General features: G+C 36.1%; 1 protein-coding gene across 1 annotated transcript; it reads right to left on the bottom strand.

Moving 5' to 3' along the window:
• Positions 1-394: 394 nt before the first annotated feature.
• On the bottom strand, positions 395-16130 carry LOC147398260 (SNARE associated Golgi protein family). The gene is made up of 2 exons (XM_086447415.1): positions 15712-16130; positions 395-901 (listed from the first exon to the last, which is right to left on the bottom strand). Exons 1-2 carry the CDS (start codon positions 16020-16022, stop codon positions 421-423), a joined length of 792 nt encoding a protein of 263 aa, XP_086303541.1. The 5' UTR covers positions 16023-16130; the 3' UTR covers positions 395-420.
• Between the last annotated feature and the right edge of the window lie 652 nt (positions 16131-16782).

Genomic DNA, 16782 nt, shown 5'->3' with positions numbered 1-16782 from the left:
ACAGTAACACGAGTGCTTGCCAGATTATTGTCATGTTCAAAGGCCTTGTGCCCCAGATATTACACCCAAAAAACAAAAAAACAAAATAAATAATGGGTGACTGGATGATTATATCGCCTGCTTAGTATCGTTAATATTAAAACCATCACTCTTTTTTAAACTCAAATATTTTACTGGATTGTTTAGACTTAAAACAATCCAATAACTAGGATATGAAATATGAGGTTTACAACATGATCAAATCAATAAAAATCTGCTACATGATAAGTACAAAAAGATGAGTTGTTTTAAAAAAAATTTCCTCTCCTGAATCAGAGGCAAGTTTGACAGTGTCAATCACATGTTTGTTAAAAGTCTAGTCCTCATACAAAACATGAAGTAAATTATCAAACAATGGTATAAATGTTATGGTGCCATCTATTATTGCATTTTTCTCAGCCCCTTGGTTTCTATTTTAGGGGATGAATATACATTATGATTACTGTCATAATTATCCCTCCCAGAAGAGGATTCAGACATCGAGATCTCTGAGGAGTACTTTCTGATCCTCAAGGAGATGAGAATGCTAGATAGAATCCCAAGTAGAGGGAAGAGGTAAGATGAAACCCGAGACTTCTGAGAGCCGGAAGCAGAAGCGACAGCAGCACCAGCAAGGGTACCAATGGATGTATTCTGTAAAATCATTGGCATGCAGCCAATAACTGTAGGGAGCAAGAAATCAACTAGAAAACCAACTTTGGTGGCAGCTAAGGCATAGTTAATGATGTAAGAGGGAATGGGTGAAAAACGAGCAAGAAGAACAAATTTCCAGCCATCTTGTTCGACTCCTCTGGCAAGCAGATGGAAGTACTTGCTACTCTGGGCCCATTCCATTGCTGAGCTCGAATTCCTGAAAACAATCCTAAACAAACCCCAGTAGATAACCAAAGTCAGAAAACTTCTTTGGTTTATAACAACAAAGAAAAATAGGTCATTATCTTTCATCATTTTGAAGCTTTATCCAAAAAAATTTGGGATCGGCAACAAAAAAATTAAAGTTGTTCTCATCATAATCATCATCATAATTCAATCCTTACTCCCAAAGCTTTGGGGTTGGCTTAATGAACCTTGTTCCTCCATTCAATTCCACCCAGAACAAGGTATCAAATTTTCATTTCTATTTCGGTCATCCTGGAAATGAAAATATTTCAAATAGTGTGGAAATTAATACAATTTTCAAAGAAAATGATAAAAATATTATGAAATGACGGAAATGTGGAGGACGCTTTTTTGAAAAGGTAAGAAATGATAAAATAAAAATGAGAACATGCTCACAAGTCCTTAGACTAAATAAACGGACATATAAATTGTGGAAAGGAATATCAATAACATTTAACCACATGTTGACATCAGTATCTAAGAATCAAAGACCTAAAACTAATATATGCTTGATGGAAATGAGAAAATTAATGAAACATAAACTACAAATATTTTAAAATGTAAACCACTTGGTTAAATGAAGAAACTACTATATGCTACACTCTTACATTATTATAATCTATAAAAATACACACATTATCATACAAATTTTTTTATCCTTTATTATGTATGAATAAGTTACCAATATATCAACTATTAGACATGGACAATTATATTCACACATTTATATGCATATTTCTTTCAAAGTTTACTATTCATCGGAATATTTCCACCAAAATCTTGCATTTTTATGCCTAAAATTTGATTATTTCAATCAATCTTGAATATGCTCACTAACGCACTCAAGATCTACTTTACAAGCTCCGGGAGGAACAACTTTATAGGAGCACACAATAACTATGACTTGTGGGTCTTCGATAAGTTCCATGAAACTAGAGATGATAGCCATGCCATGAAACTCACAGAGAAGGGAACCGCCTTCGCAAACATTATCCTCAAGATTATCGATGGCCAGCAAGATTATCGATGCTAAGTACACTAGAATGTTCACCAAGAGCAAGAACGTGCCTATTGTAATGATCGCCAACGAACTGCTAGAGAGCTTAGAAAAACCGGGACCCATGCAGGAACGCTTCATGTGCATGAGATTCAACTCCCGAATACCCAACCTAGAAGAGCCGAGGATCATTGCCACACTTTGGGGTTGCATAAGGAGAAGAGCAATCCAAAGCCCCTACACTTAGTGTAATTCTTTGAAAAATTCATAAGGTATCTCGAGGAATAAATTTAAGGAAAAGGACTAATTATTGATCAAAGTTGTGAAGAGAGAGTTTTTAAGTCAATCATGTCTTGTTAGTAGATTTATAACTGCCGAGAAACATAGTTTACGATGATCACAATTTGATGGTTTAATTTAGTTGGCCCAAAAAGATATTTTAAAAGAAAATATTTTTTTTTTAAATATAAAGACTTAATTCATACTCATTTAAATAAAAACCCATCATCCCAGAGAAACTAAATCTAAAAAGTGTTTACTCTTTGACCATTGATTTAGGTTTTGATCTCTTTAGAAAGTGAATAAAAAATGGGACCAATTGAATAAAGATTTAGAACGTCAAGCTCAGAAGCTAAGAATCGAATACATAGAGGTAGGGAGCTTCCAAGTTCTTTATTGTAGTAGAAGATTCCTTTTAGAAATATTTTTTTATTCAAAATAAATAACTTATTTCAAAATTTATATTTAATGTATGTATTTTGCAAAAATTCATAAATGTTCAATCAGAAATTTTGGCATATCGATGCTATATTTATGTATACAAGATTTTGGTTGATGGAAACAACATCAGCAAAGTGATTTAACTTTAAAAGTTTTTCCTTTAAAATTGATTTTGAATAAAATCAATAATGTTTCTTATTATTAAACTAATTGGGATAATAAAGTATGGTTCTGGACTAATAAAGCATAGTCTATGATTAATTAGAACATGTTTTGACTAACAATTTAGTTTAGAAGTAGAAATATTATTATGGAAAAAAGGGATTTTTGGAAAAATTTTCATATGAAAAATATTGGAAACTAAAACAGGTTTTCTACAATTTCAACTAATCAAATAGGAGGAATATTTTATGAAAATCTAGATATTTGATGTTCAAAAATTTTACTATGATTTCAAGAATGATTTTACTAGTTTTGTGAAGGAAATTTCAAGTTTTGGATTAATGAAAAAAAAAAAAAAAAAAAATGATTCACAAAAGAGATTTCGGTTGGTTTGCTTTGCTTTGAAGTCGCATAGGAGAAGTGGTTGCATGTTTGATGGTACTGAAATTGTGATTCTCAGTTGAGTGTGTATGTGGAGTGAATACCTAGTTAGAAATGAATATGCTTCAGCTTATGCCATGTAAGTCACAACTAAGAGAAAATGCTTTGGCTTATGCCGTTTAAGGCATGAACTATAAGATATACTTCAATCCAAGGATCATGTAAGACACAAACGAATGAAAGAGAATGGGATCCAAATAAAACGGCACTTTCATACGCATTATGAATATGAGGGATGCTAAGGACTCACCAACTTTGTTTGTTCCAAGAGGTAGAAAAAAGCTTGGTAGAAGCATGGACAACAATTGGTAGAGAGATAAGTTCGACGGTGCTACAACTAGCTCCATTGGGAGAAATCAAGGGAGGTAGGGTGTGGAAGGTAATGGACGGCATAAAGATGATTGAAGAGTCAATTAAAACTGTAAAAAAGGAAAATGAATCAACAAAAAAGCTGAACAAGGATCAGGTGGAGGCGAGTAAGGATAGGGAGAGGTTGTGGTGGTCGTTTCAGCGGAACATACTGAAGTTACAAAAAATCAGATGAAGATAATTCAACTAAAGGAGAAGGGCTTTGGAGATTGGAAGAGGGAAATATTGTGTGAAGCATCAGAAAATCCTTGCTAGGAGGATGTAAGGGCTACTCTGGTAGATTTATCAGATTCAAATGGTCGCTTGATTGAAATGGAAACAAAGGAGCTTTTTCTGGCCGGATCAAAAGACGTACAAAACTTCTTGTGTTCTCTTGAGTCGTTTAAAGTAGGCCCTATTGTTATTTCACTAAGATATTGGTGGGCGAAATATAATGAGGTGTCAGACTGGTGGTTTGAAGAAGAAACGTGGGTGGTGCTATGGGGGTTACCAATGTTTCTCTAGGACTTCAAAACTCTTGCAGAAATTGGGAGTACCTTTTTTTTTTTTTGAGGGAGGGAGGGGGGCTAATGGAAATATATGAGCCACAAGAAATTTGGATGTGCTTCAAGTGCCGACGGTCAAAGTGGAAGCGTGCAGAACATCGATTCCTTGATCGATTGGGGTTCAATGTGCGAGATTCTCCTACAAACTAATATTGCAAATAATTAAACTAGAAAATAGAAAATCCAGATCAAAAGCAAGGGTTGATGATCCAGAAGGGTACCTACTTTTAGAAACGGAGTTTTGTTGGGATGAGGAAGCACAAATCGGATCAGGCGTGGGTAAGATGGAGAAGATGAAACTTGGGGGTAATAAAGTTGATCTGGGATTAAGAAAATTTAAAACGAACCAAGGGTTAGTTTCAAAACCCAGGGGTAAAGTTAGTTCAACATTCAAAAATAATCAAAAAGGTCGGAAGAATTTAATACGTCGAAAACAAATATTAAAATTGGGGGCTAGGGTGGGTTCAGCTGGTACGCGAAATAAGTCTCATAAAGTGTGTAAGGGGAATGCTGAAAAGGTAAAATTTGGAAGAATATACGTGGCAAAGAATCAGCAAACCAGAAAGGAGAAGAAAGATAACAATACAGCCAACTTCTCACAGGATAATGGTATCTTTAAGGAGAACAGTTGTTTTGTGTCTGATTCTCAGGAGAAGAGTTTGGAAAACATAATCTTTGTGAGGACACATGCCGCAGTTATTCAGCAAAACAGAGACTAACGGGTTACAAAGGGTTTCAGGCTGAAGTTTAAAGAAATTAGAAAGTGGGCCAGGCCTTTATGCATTTAGTAATAAAAGTTGGGCCGATAGGAGTATTTTGTATAAAAATCAATGGGCTGGATCAAGAAAATATGTGAGCCTGGGTAATTTAAAGAGAAAGTGGGTAGGGAAAACAAAAGACAAGCATGGGTCTTTATCTGTTGGGCTGGAAAAAAAAGATGACACAGAGTTCGGCCAACGGAGAGGTGTTGGTAAGGAAGTGAATGGATTCTCATGGTGTTGAGGGTGAAGATTCTCAATCAAAAGGATCATCAGAAGGGAAGAAATCAGGGAGAAGGATCCGCAGGAAGTGCTAGTATTGGAAATAAACAGTTTGGAGAAGGTGCTAAGTCGAGAGACAGTAGTGATCACCGAGAAGAGTATAGTTCACGCTTACAAGAATACACAAGGACCATATCAAAATGAAAGACAAAGGAGTACAGATCGTGGAAGGGGGGGATCATGCCACCAATTCTGATTGTTGTCGTTAAGATGAGACTGTCCTTAGACCTGCAATTGAATTACTTTTTGATTCCCTCGAGTCAAAATCCTAGTATGTTGGCAATGGGGGTGAAGGGGTCTGGCTCCTTTCAATAATCGTTCGTTGGTATGGGATCTCCTTACTTTACAATTTATTTTCTTTCAATTCTATCAGATTTTCTCCTGTGCTGGCATGTATCTTTTTTCTCCAGTATTGTCGTTTTACCTTCTTTTCTATAGAGTTTGTTGGTTGTGGTTCTATTCTGTGTTGAATGATTGCATGATTAATTATGAATCTTTGGTGGTCCATACCCTATTATCAAATCCTAAGGAACTCCCAAGAGAATTTGCAACAAACAGAGGAATGTTATAGAATTTCTGAATTTTTGAATCATTTAGTCTCATGTGAGCCTATTCCATTACATCCTGATGGAGTGCTTCAAGGAGTCAACTCTGGGTCATGTGGGACTTAGGAAGAGAGGTTGCTTTAAACAGAGAATCAAATCTTAGTCGCCGGGAAGCCTCTGATTTGGAAGACAAAATGTGGAGGTTGGAACTGAAGAAAGGGATGCTACTCTGGTTGGTTCTGCAGGTAACGAATGTTGCAGAGAAGTATGGGATTTGTGAGGTCGATAATCAGGATCTGAACTTTTATGACTTTGAAGATAAATTTTGGTGAGGAAGAATTAGAATTCCCCATCAGATTAAATAATCCTCAGTCGGGTCTAGGTACGGATTCTACACTACATCAGAACAAGGGAGAAAATGAGGAGTGGCAAGTGGAAGGTCTAGTAAGAGCAATCACCCAACATGAAGAAAGGATAGAGGCACCCTTTTAGTTGAGTAATGTTTAAAATCATTTCGTGGAATACAAATCTGGGGATATAAGAAAAATGGCACTGGTCAAAGCAATCATAAGGTTTTACAAGCCGGATTTAGTGGTGTTGCAAGAGTCAAAATTAAGGGTTTGCAATGAGGCAATTATTAAGGAACTTTGGGGCAGTAACGTTGGTTGGTGTTGTCTACCATCAATAGGCACCTCGGGTAGCATCATAATTATGTGGCAAGAAAATAAACTGAGGGTGGAGGAAAACTTGGTAGGGGCTTTTACGGTGTCAATATTGTGCAGATGTGTGGATAGCAATTTTAATTGGGTCTTTACAGAGTAGTATAAGTCAAGGGATCGACAGCAGTTCTAGTAAGAGCTATGTGATATGTCTGGCTATTGGGAGAGTTTGTGGTGTTTAGGTGGGGACTTTAATGTCGTAAGGTTTGCCCATGCAAAATCAGGAGGTTCTCAAGTATCAAAAAGCAAGAGGGATTTTGAGTTGTTTATCGGTTCTCCTAGGAAGACTTGCCTCTTGAAGGGAGATCTTTCACTTGGTCAAACAATCAAGGGCCCCCCAGAATGTCGAGACTCGATAGATTTTTGGTGTTAGGTGATTGGGCAGAGCATTTTTGGATCTTATCTCAGTTTGGTGTACCTAGGCCAACTTCAGATCATATACCAATCATGTTGGAAGCAAGCTTGAGCAGAAATAGACCAAGGCCCTTTAGATTTGAAAATATGTGGCTTCTACAAGAAGATTTTTGTATGTGGATTGATTGGATAATGAAGTGTCTGTACTCGACTTCCTTCTTAATCCTTATCAATGGGAGTCCAGTAGGCCATTTCAACAGTTCTAGGGATTTGAGGCAAGGGGACCCTTTGTCACCTTTTCTTTTTGTGATGATGGTGGAAGCATTAGGATGGATGGTAAAGAGAGCAAGGAATATTGGTGAGTTGACAGGGTTTAAAATGGAGGGTGGGGGTGAGCAAGTTTCAATTTTACAGTTTGCAGATGATACTTTGATTTTCCTCGAGACTTTCCTAGATCAAGTAAGATTCTTGAGATCACTACTTTGTTGCTTCCAAACCATCTTTAGACTACAGATAAATCTAGGAAAGACTTTAAGTTTTTGGGGTAAGCCAAGTGCCAGGATACATAGGTGGGCAACAATGTTTGATTGTTCTCATGGAACATTTCCTTACGTGTACCTAGGCCTACCTTTGGGGGCTAGTTCAAGGTGTAAAGAGATTTGGGAGCCTATTGTCAAGAAGGTGGGTAAAAGGCTAAGCTCGTGGAAAGCGAGGTATCTATCGACAAGGGGTAAAGTTACACTAATTAAAAGCACCCTTTCAAGCATACCGGTATATCAACCGTCCTTATTCCCAATTCGAAATGGTGGGCATACCAATCAATCAACTGTCCTTATTACCAATTCCAAAGGGTGTAAAATCAAGATTGGAGAAGTTGATTAGGAACTTTCTAATTAAGTTTTTTTTTGGGTAAGAGGAAGGAGTTTGGCAAGCCTTTCCTAAAAAAAGAAAGAATGAGGATAAGTGACATTTTTTAGGCAAGTTTTTTAAATTTGGGAGACAACCTTCAAGTCAGTTTGTGCGCAGGATGAGACTTCTTTGTTGAATCACAGCAAGAAGGGAAAAGAAATCGTTAGTTCTTTAAATGTTAGTTTCGGAGAGGATGAAGAAGAACTGAAGAAAAGGATAAGGAAATGGAAGAGGTTTACGGAGGAGAAAAATATATGAATGCTTTTCTGTTAAAATCAGGAGGAAGTAGGAGAAGAGTTAGATATCAAGTGCAGTCTAATGTTAGTTAAACTTCTTTCCTAGAATGCCAGGGGGTTGGGCAAAAAGCATAAAAGAACTTCGGTGAAGCAAGTAGTCAAAGTCCTCATGTTGTATTCCAAGAATCAAAGCTCGAGTTAGTTAGTGATGTGGTTATCTCCGATGTGTGGGGTGGGCGTTCTGTGAGTTGGGTGGTTGTCCCTACGATTGGTTTTGTCGGAGGGTTAATTGTTATGTGGGACACAAGATTTGTTACGGTTAGTGACCATTTAATAGGGGCATCTTTTTTTGTAAATATAAATTTATTAAGAAGAAAGGAAAAAAAGCAAATACAACCCTGAGCACCGACAGTCGAGATGACCAACCGAAAGAAAGCAAAAAGCTAATTATTACAATGTGAATCCCATCTAAAAACGAAGTCCTCAAAAAATACACCCTTAAATTCCATGCAAAGCTTACACCAAAAATATAGCAACCCCAGAACATTTAAGACCAAATCATGAAAAGAAGTAGCCACCCTTTAAAAGATTCTCTTGATCCTTTCCAACCATAACCCCCAAGTAGTAGCGAAAAGAAGAAACCTCCAAAGAATTTTGTTTCTCCCCATGAACATGGAACAATCACAACTTTAGAATAGAGATAACGAGTAAGGAAGTATATTGAAAACTTTAAATATCCTGAAGAAATGTGACTAGATGGAGTATGGTAAGTGATGATGCATCAAAATGTAATCCACACTCTCACCATTTGAATTACAAAGCTAACAAAAGTTTGGAGTCACAATACCACAATTGATTAAATGATCCAGGGTGGGTAACTTGTCAAGAGTTGCTAGCCAAGTGAAATAACGCACTTTTGAGGCAGCCTTCGAACCCCAAATGAATTTGAGAGGGAAATGCAAGAAGAATTATTAAGAGTTGACATACCTGTGACAAACGAACTAATAGAGAAGTTTAGACCTTTAGTATAAGTCCACTCCCTCCCATCGTCTTCCATAGTCCACTTGATAGGGGCTTTTTTTGTTTCCATTTTGTGCAATTGTGTTGGCTCTAGTGAGTCTTGGGTTCTTTCTGGAGTGTATGGTCCAACAAAGGCGTGAGAACGTGATCAGTTCTGGAGTGAGTTAGAGGATGTAGTGTCTTATTGGGATAGGTTGTGGTGTGTAAAGGTGATTTCAATGCCATTCGTTTCGCCTATGAGAAAAAAGAGGGCCGCATTTGTGCCTCAAGTATGAGGAAGTTGGCACATTTGTTAATAGGAATGAGTTGGTGGATCTTCCTATGGGGGGAAGTCGCTTCACTTGGTCCAATAATCAGGCCTCTCCAACTTTCTCCAACTTTGTCCAGGCTAGATAGGTTTCTTGTGAGAACTTCGTGGGAAGATCTTTTTTGTTCCATTTTTCAATCGGTTGCCCCAAAACCGGTGTCGGATCACTCACCTGTCTTACTTGAGCCAGGATTAAATTTTAGTCGTTAAATCCCTTTCCTTTTTGAAAATATGTGGTTAAAGCATGAAGGTTTTCTTGAGCTTGTTAGATCTTGGTGGACTTCTTTTGAGGTTGTCAGTAGGCTTGGGGCGATTTTTAAAAGAAGTTGAAGGAATTGAAAGAGAAATTGAAAGTGTAGAATCAAGAGAGTAGCCTTGTTAGAGGATATTGATGCTTTAGATGGGGAGGAAGAGGAGTTGGGGGTGCTTGAAGATGGGAAAAGAGTTAATCTTCTAAATTTGCAAGTCGAGTTCCAAAAAACGGTCCTCTAGGAAGAAATCTATTGGAAATGAAAGTCTAGGTGAGATGGTTAAAAGGAGATAATACTACCAAGTTCTTTCACTGGATAGCTAATTCCCATAAAAGAAGGAATTTCATTGGGAAATTTTTGGTAGAGGATAAGAGTGTTTGAAAAAGGAATTTCTGGGAGGATTGTTGATGTAATGAGACTACTCTACAATTTTAGGATCTTGGTCTTAGAATGCCTGTCTGTACTCTTTATTCCCAGGTTTGTACTCCTTATCCACTAGAAAAAGAATGCATGTCTCTATTTTTTTTGGTTCCCAATAAGAAGGGAGAGTCTTGGGATCTTAATTTAAGATAATAATTGAACGACTGGGAAATTGAAGATGCAATCTCTATCATGGAATTGTTAGTTTCCTCAGGCCCTTCTTCAAATAAGGATGATAACCGGATTTGGAAAAGTTGTAACGATGGTCGTTTTTCTATTAAGTCGTTATTTATGTTGCTTGAAGGTAATCAAGAGATTTGTTTTCTATCCTCAATCATTTGGTGGTCTAAAGTGCCTTCCACAGACTCTTTTTTCATGTGGTTGGCAGTTTTAAATAGACTTCCCATGATAGATCTTCTTAACCTTAAAGGTTTTGTGTTAGTAGATTATTGTTATTTGTGCAAAGTGAAAGGAAAGTCTGTGGAGCATTGTCTTATTCATTGCAAGGCAACGTTTGATGTTTGGTCTCATTTCTTCTCCTTGTTAAAGGTCTCGTGGTGTCATCCTTTGTTTTTTTTTTTTTTTGACAAGTTGATTAATTATATTAATAAGAAAAGACCGGTCGAGGTACCAACCACAATACATCAAGATACAGTCATCACAAAATAAAAACTAAATTTAACTACTACTTGTCGCACAAGGAATCCCATCTAAATATAAAATCATCAAAAAAACACACCTTTGAAGTCTAGCTCCAATTTACTCCAGAAGAACATGCAACTTAGCACCTCCATAACGACGTTTTGAAACTCCACCTCCTTCTCATTGAAAACTCTTCTATTCTTTCACGCCAAATTACCCAACACACAACAAAAGGGGTAATGGACCATAGGTATCTCTTCTTACCCGCAAACACATTATGGTTCCACAGTAGAATAATGACAAGACCGAAGAAGGAAACACACAAAAGAAATTGAACAAATACAAGTGAAACCAAATTCTACACACCAATGGACAATTGATCAAAATATGAGATATCGATTCCCCACTCCTAATACACAAGGGACACACATTCGTCCCAAAAAAACCTATAATCATAAGGTTATCAAAAGTCAGGATTTTACCAGGGGCCGCCAACCAAATGAAAAAAGATACATTCGAGGAAACTTTGTGACCCCAAATAGGACCTACTAGGAAGGATGATATTCCTTGGTGTGATAATGCCTCTCAAATGAGCTAACCAGAAAATTTTTGTCCTTTGTACAAATCCATACCAATTTTTGTCCTTTGTACAAATCCATACCCTCTTATCATGCCCCAATCTCTACAATAAAAACTGTTCTACCTTGAAAGTCAACTCCGCCAACTCCTGAATCTTCCAATCATTGAAATCCCTTCTAAAACAAATATTTCACGTGGGCTCAATACTAGAATTTTTCAAAAAGTCATCAATGGCATTTTCCTTCTTCAAAGAAAACGTGTATAGCTTTGCAAATTGTATGGATAATGGGGAATTACCACACCACCTATCCATCCAAAATTGTATTCTCTCCCCATTACCCCATTCAAAATCCACGAACTCTTTGAACCTTTGGTTCACTCATGACTCTCCTCCATAAACTACAACCATAAGATAATTTAGCTTACCTACTCTCCCAACCATGTAACTTCTCCTCATATTTCCCTTTAATAACCGCCCTCTACAAACTTATCATTCCTCTCCAAACCTCCATAACTACTTCCCTAAGAGTGTCACATTCGACATTTTGAAACCTTTTATGCCTAAGCCTCCATTTCTGTTTGAAGAGCAAGCCATCTTTCATTTTACCAAATGAAACTTTCTCTTTTCATACTTATGAGTCCACAAAAAATCCCTAATCAATCTCTTCAATCTCACTTCCACATTTTTTGGTAATGGGAATAAAGAAAGTTGGTAAACCAGTATACTAAACAAGGTACTCTTAATCAATGTGACTTTTCCCCCTTTGGAAAAATACCTCGCTTTCCACGAGCTCAGCTTCTTACCCACATTCTCCACTAGAGGTTCCCATACTTCTTTACTTCTAGAACCAGCAATCAATGGCAACCCTAGATGCATTGATGGAAAGATTCCTTGAGCAAACCCAAACATTGCGGCCCCCCCTTGAATTTCTGACACTTCCCCTAACCGAATAGCTTAGTTTTTCCTAAGTTCATTTTTAACCCCGAAATTGCCTTGAAGCAACAAAGAATTCCTCTCAAGAATCTTACCTGATCTAGCGAGAAGCATTGAGAAAGATCAAAGTATCATCCGCAAACTGTAATAGTGAAACTTATTCTCCCCCATTCTCCACTTGAAAAGCCAACATCTCTGCAATACTACTTGCTCTCTTAACCAATCTCCCTAAAGCTTCCACCACCAACACGAAAATAAAAGGTGACAATGGATCCCCTTGCCTCAACCCCCTAGAACTTTTGAAGTGACCTGTTGGGCTTCCATTGATAAGAATAAAAAACAAAGGGAAGGACACACATAACATTATCCAATCAGTCCATCAACCCCCAAAACCAATCCGACCCAATATATACCTTAAAAATCCCAATTGACATGATCATATGCTTTTTGTAGATTAAGCTTGCACTCCAGGCCTGGTTTCCCTTCTTTATTCTTGAGTCTATCCATTCATTTGCGATGAGGACACCATCCAGAATCTACCTACCTTCCACAAATGCCCCTTGTTCTAGTCCAATTATACCCGGCAAGACTTCATTCAATCTTGTAGCCAATATCTTGGAAATGATTTTGTAAGTTGAACCCACCACTGTGGCCTATCTTTTGTTTCATTGGAGTTTTCCTTCTTTTTCTTGCAAGATTAGGATCATATGGGTATGTTACCCTTGCAAATTCGATGGTAAGGAAAGCACTTTCAAGAGATTATTTTTAGCTTCTTGGGTTGGTTGTTTCATTGGAGTAAGCAATTCATTGACTTTTGGGAGTTCTTTTTTGAAGACTTCATTTTTAGATGGGAAAATGTAATTAAGGAGTAGTAGTTTTGTTTGGCTTTGCTTATGCTTTGCTTTGTTTTGCTCTTTCTTTGTAGTTGCCTCGAGGACTTCTTGTCCTCCTTTCAATAAAATTGCACCTACCAAAAAAAATTAGGAACTTTCTATAGATTGATAGTGAAGGAAAAAGAAATTTTCATTTCGTTAGATGTAAGGTGATTTGTTCTCCAAAGAAGAATGGGGGTTAGATATCAAAGTTCTTAATATATCTAACGTGACACTATTAAGGAAATGGCTTTGGAGATTTGGAGAAGAAAGACCAAGTTTATGGAGAGATTATTAAGGCAAAATATGGGGAAAAGATACATGGTTGGGAGAGTAAATAAATGAGATCCACTATAGGTGTAGTTTGTGGAGTGGTATCATGAGTGTGGCTTCAAAGTTTAAAGAGTTGGTAGCTCCTAAGCGTGGAGATGAGGAGAAGATTCGATTCTGGGTGGATAATGGTGTCGCAACTCTCCATTATCCAGTCAATTCTCAAGGAATCATGCGCTATTTTGAAAAAGGATAATCCAATTGCTGACTTTTTGAACCATTGTGAGTCTAGAGTGTTGTGGGACTTTGGCTTTAGAAGGGACTTTAATCATTGGGAGATTCAAGAGTTGACAAAATTAACCTTCAAGCTTGATCAGACTATTGTGGAGCTATCGAGGATTGATAAGAGGGTATGGACTTGCACAAAAAATAGAAATTTTTCAGTGACTTCATTTTGTAACTCTTAAACATCACAAGGTCTTCCTTCCTTTCCAGTGGAACCCATTTGTAATCATAAAGTGCCCTCAAAAGTGTCCCTTTTTATCTGGCTTGTTGCTTCTGGTAAAATCATTTCCTTTGATAATCTTATGTTATGGGATTTTGCTGGGCCAAATTTTTATTTTTTGTGTAAAGTGAATGGGGAGTCAATTTTTCACATTTTGATACATTGCCCACTTGCTCGAAAATTTTGAGTACCTTTCTTGTGTCTTTTTAAGAGTTCATGAGTGCTTCCCTCTTCGCTCTTGTCTCTATTCCAAGTATGGAATCACAATGTTTTCTCAGGTAGGAAAAGGTTCATTTAATCCTTTATCTCTTTTGCAGTATTGATGTAGGGTAGAACACAAACCTGGAGTTTATGTTAAAAATCTGGTTCTAGGGTGAAATCCCAAGAATTAAGAGTGATGAAGAATCTCTATGTCGAGCTAAACAGACTAGAAACTTCAATTTAGGTTTGAGATAGATAGAAATCAATTGCAAACACTAAAATTAAGAACCAATATCGGGCTCTTATGCTCCAAAAAACAAAGAAAGGGAAGAAAAATCTCTTCTTTTATTAATCAATCTTCAAAAAAAAGTTACTTCACTGAATTTGTTTATTGGAGCTCCTTATATAGATAACTTCATAACAACTTAAAAACCTTCTAAAATACTAAAAAGTAACTTCCTAATCTATCTATAACATATTACTAACCTTCTAATCCTATTAGAACTGAATTTGGACATCTACAAAGGCTTCTAATTATAACTTACAGAATAAAAACGAATTTAGAGGACATAAAACAAATTAGAAACTAACTAGGAAAAGAAACTCTCTAAAATTGAAATAGAAACTAGCTAAGACTACTTAAACAACTTAAAAAATAGAAACTCAATAAAAGAAAAAATCTTAAGAGAAATTGAACTAGGTCTTATGGACCGGTCAAAACTTGGGTCGAGTTGACTCGGACAAACATAGTTGACTCGATCAAACAGAGTTGACTCAGTCAATACTGTTGATTTCTTTTTTTAATGCATCTTAACTCAAACATAGGCATTGAGGTAAGTGTCGACAAGCCTATCTACATCAAGTATGCTGAGTAGTGTAGCGTGAAAAGAATCGAAGAGTTTTCAATGGACGGGATTTGGAGGTTCAAGATATCATCTTGGAGGTGTTAGGATTTTTGTTTTTTTGGAGAAAATTGAATTCAAACTTCAAAGGGGTGTTCTTTGATAATTTCGTGTTTAGATGGGATTCATTTTGCTCGTTGTAATTTAGTACTTGTCTTTATTATTTTGTAATTGCCTTTTGTATTATGATTGGTTACCTCAACCGGTTGGTTTATTTTAATACAATTGATCTACTTATCAAATATATATATATATATATATATACGAATCATGTTAATCAAACTTTTTGTTCTTCTAAACTGCAAAATTAACAACAAATCCTAATTATAAGTCAACTTTGATGAATCTCAAATCACAACAATTAACCCCCAAGAGTTTTCCAAGCTAACCAATCCCTCATAAACGTAAAAAACTAACCTAATTCAAGAAACCCATCAAAACAAAGACCTCAAAAAAATGATTGCAATTCATCAACTACTTCTAGTGAACAATTTTCATGAAATTTCTCTAGATGAACATAACCCAAATACTTCAAATTCTAACAAAAACAACCACACCCAATTCCACAAAAACGAATCAAACCTCTCTAATTAATTAAAGATGATAATGAACCAGCCTGAATAAGATCCCTTTTTATCATAGCTCAAGACATAAAATTACACAAAATAAAATAAAAATAAAACAGAAATTCTTCCAACCAGATTCCAGTATTCCACCCTATTAAGGAACTTTCACTCAAATTAAAAATACCCCAAATCACAATCCAAATATTGGGAAATACGTTATCTCACACCAAAAGAAATGATTAAAAAAAAGAGTAAATTAAAATCACAAAATTAATCGAAGATCATACCTGCCAATCCAGAACGAAAGAGAAGCTCCAAGTAGCTTAGCAGAGAAGACGCAGAGCACAGCAGGGAAGAATCCGAAGAGAAGAGAAGCACCAGCCTCGAAGAAAACGGCGTAGGGCAAGCAAAGAGCGAGTGTAACAGTGTGGATCAAAACGTAGAGAGGGATCGCCCAAAACCCTAATCGATCCGATAAATCTCGAAACATTTGCAGAGCTGAATCTTTGTCCCATCCGTACTGCTTGCTCACAGCTCTTAGAATCCACAGTATCGCAACGACAACAGCAACAGTTGATAATCGCCCCAAGTTTCTCATCTTGCTTTTCAATGAAAACGATTTATTAGCTCGATTTTTGAGAAACTGTGTATCGAAATGATCTCTCTCTATACTTTTGAGGGTCCGGCCATTTTGATGTAGAAAAGGAGACTATCAAGATGATTGGTGATTATTTACTCGTTGGATTTAGAATTGCCACGTGGCATATCAAGGGTGCAGTTATCTTTTTTCCATTACCAAAGCCCTGTTTGTTAAACTGAAAATTATAAGTGTTGAATTTAAATATTGAAAATATTATTTGTTTAAATGTCAAAATAGTGTTGAATTCATTAAAATTAAATATTAAATTTACAAAATCATGTTTGTTAAATATTACTGAAAATTGATAAATTATCTATTTTACCCTTATAATCATATTATACATTGTTTGTATGTTTTAAATACTCATTTCTTATCAAACACAATAAAACATATTATTTCTTATAAAATTAAAATATAATTTATTTTTAAATAAAAATAATAATACTAAAATTTTTAATTTCTAAATAATAATTTATATTTTTAAAATCCCACAAATTTTAAATTAAAAATAAAAATGTTATACAAGTCACTAAAATTTAAAATCAACACATCCATCAAAATTTTGAAATCAATATTATCATATAATCCATCAAAATTGAAAATCAACATTGTCATACCTAACAAAATAATATCATTTCATATATTTATACTACTAAGATGATTTGCAATATGATCTCATAAGGTAATCATGAATGTTTATTCAAATTGTCCAAACAAC

The sequence above is a fragment of the Akebia trifoliata genome, chromosome 7 (assembly GCF_017979445.1).
Source record: "Akebia trifoliata isolate Shusen 1 chromosome 7, ASM1797944v1, whole genome shotgun sequence".
Classification (NCBI taxonomy): Eukaryota; Viridiplantae; Streptophyta; class Magnoliopsida; order Ranunculales; family Lardizabalaceae; genus Akebia; species Akebia trifoliata.
This window is presented reverse-complemented; position numbering and strand designations above follow the sequence as displayed.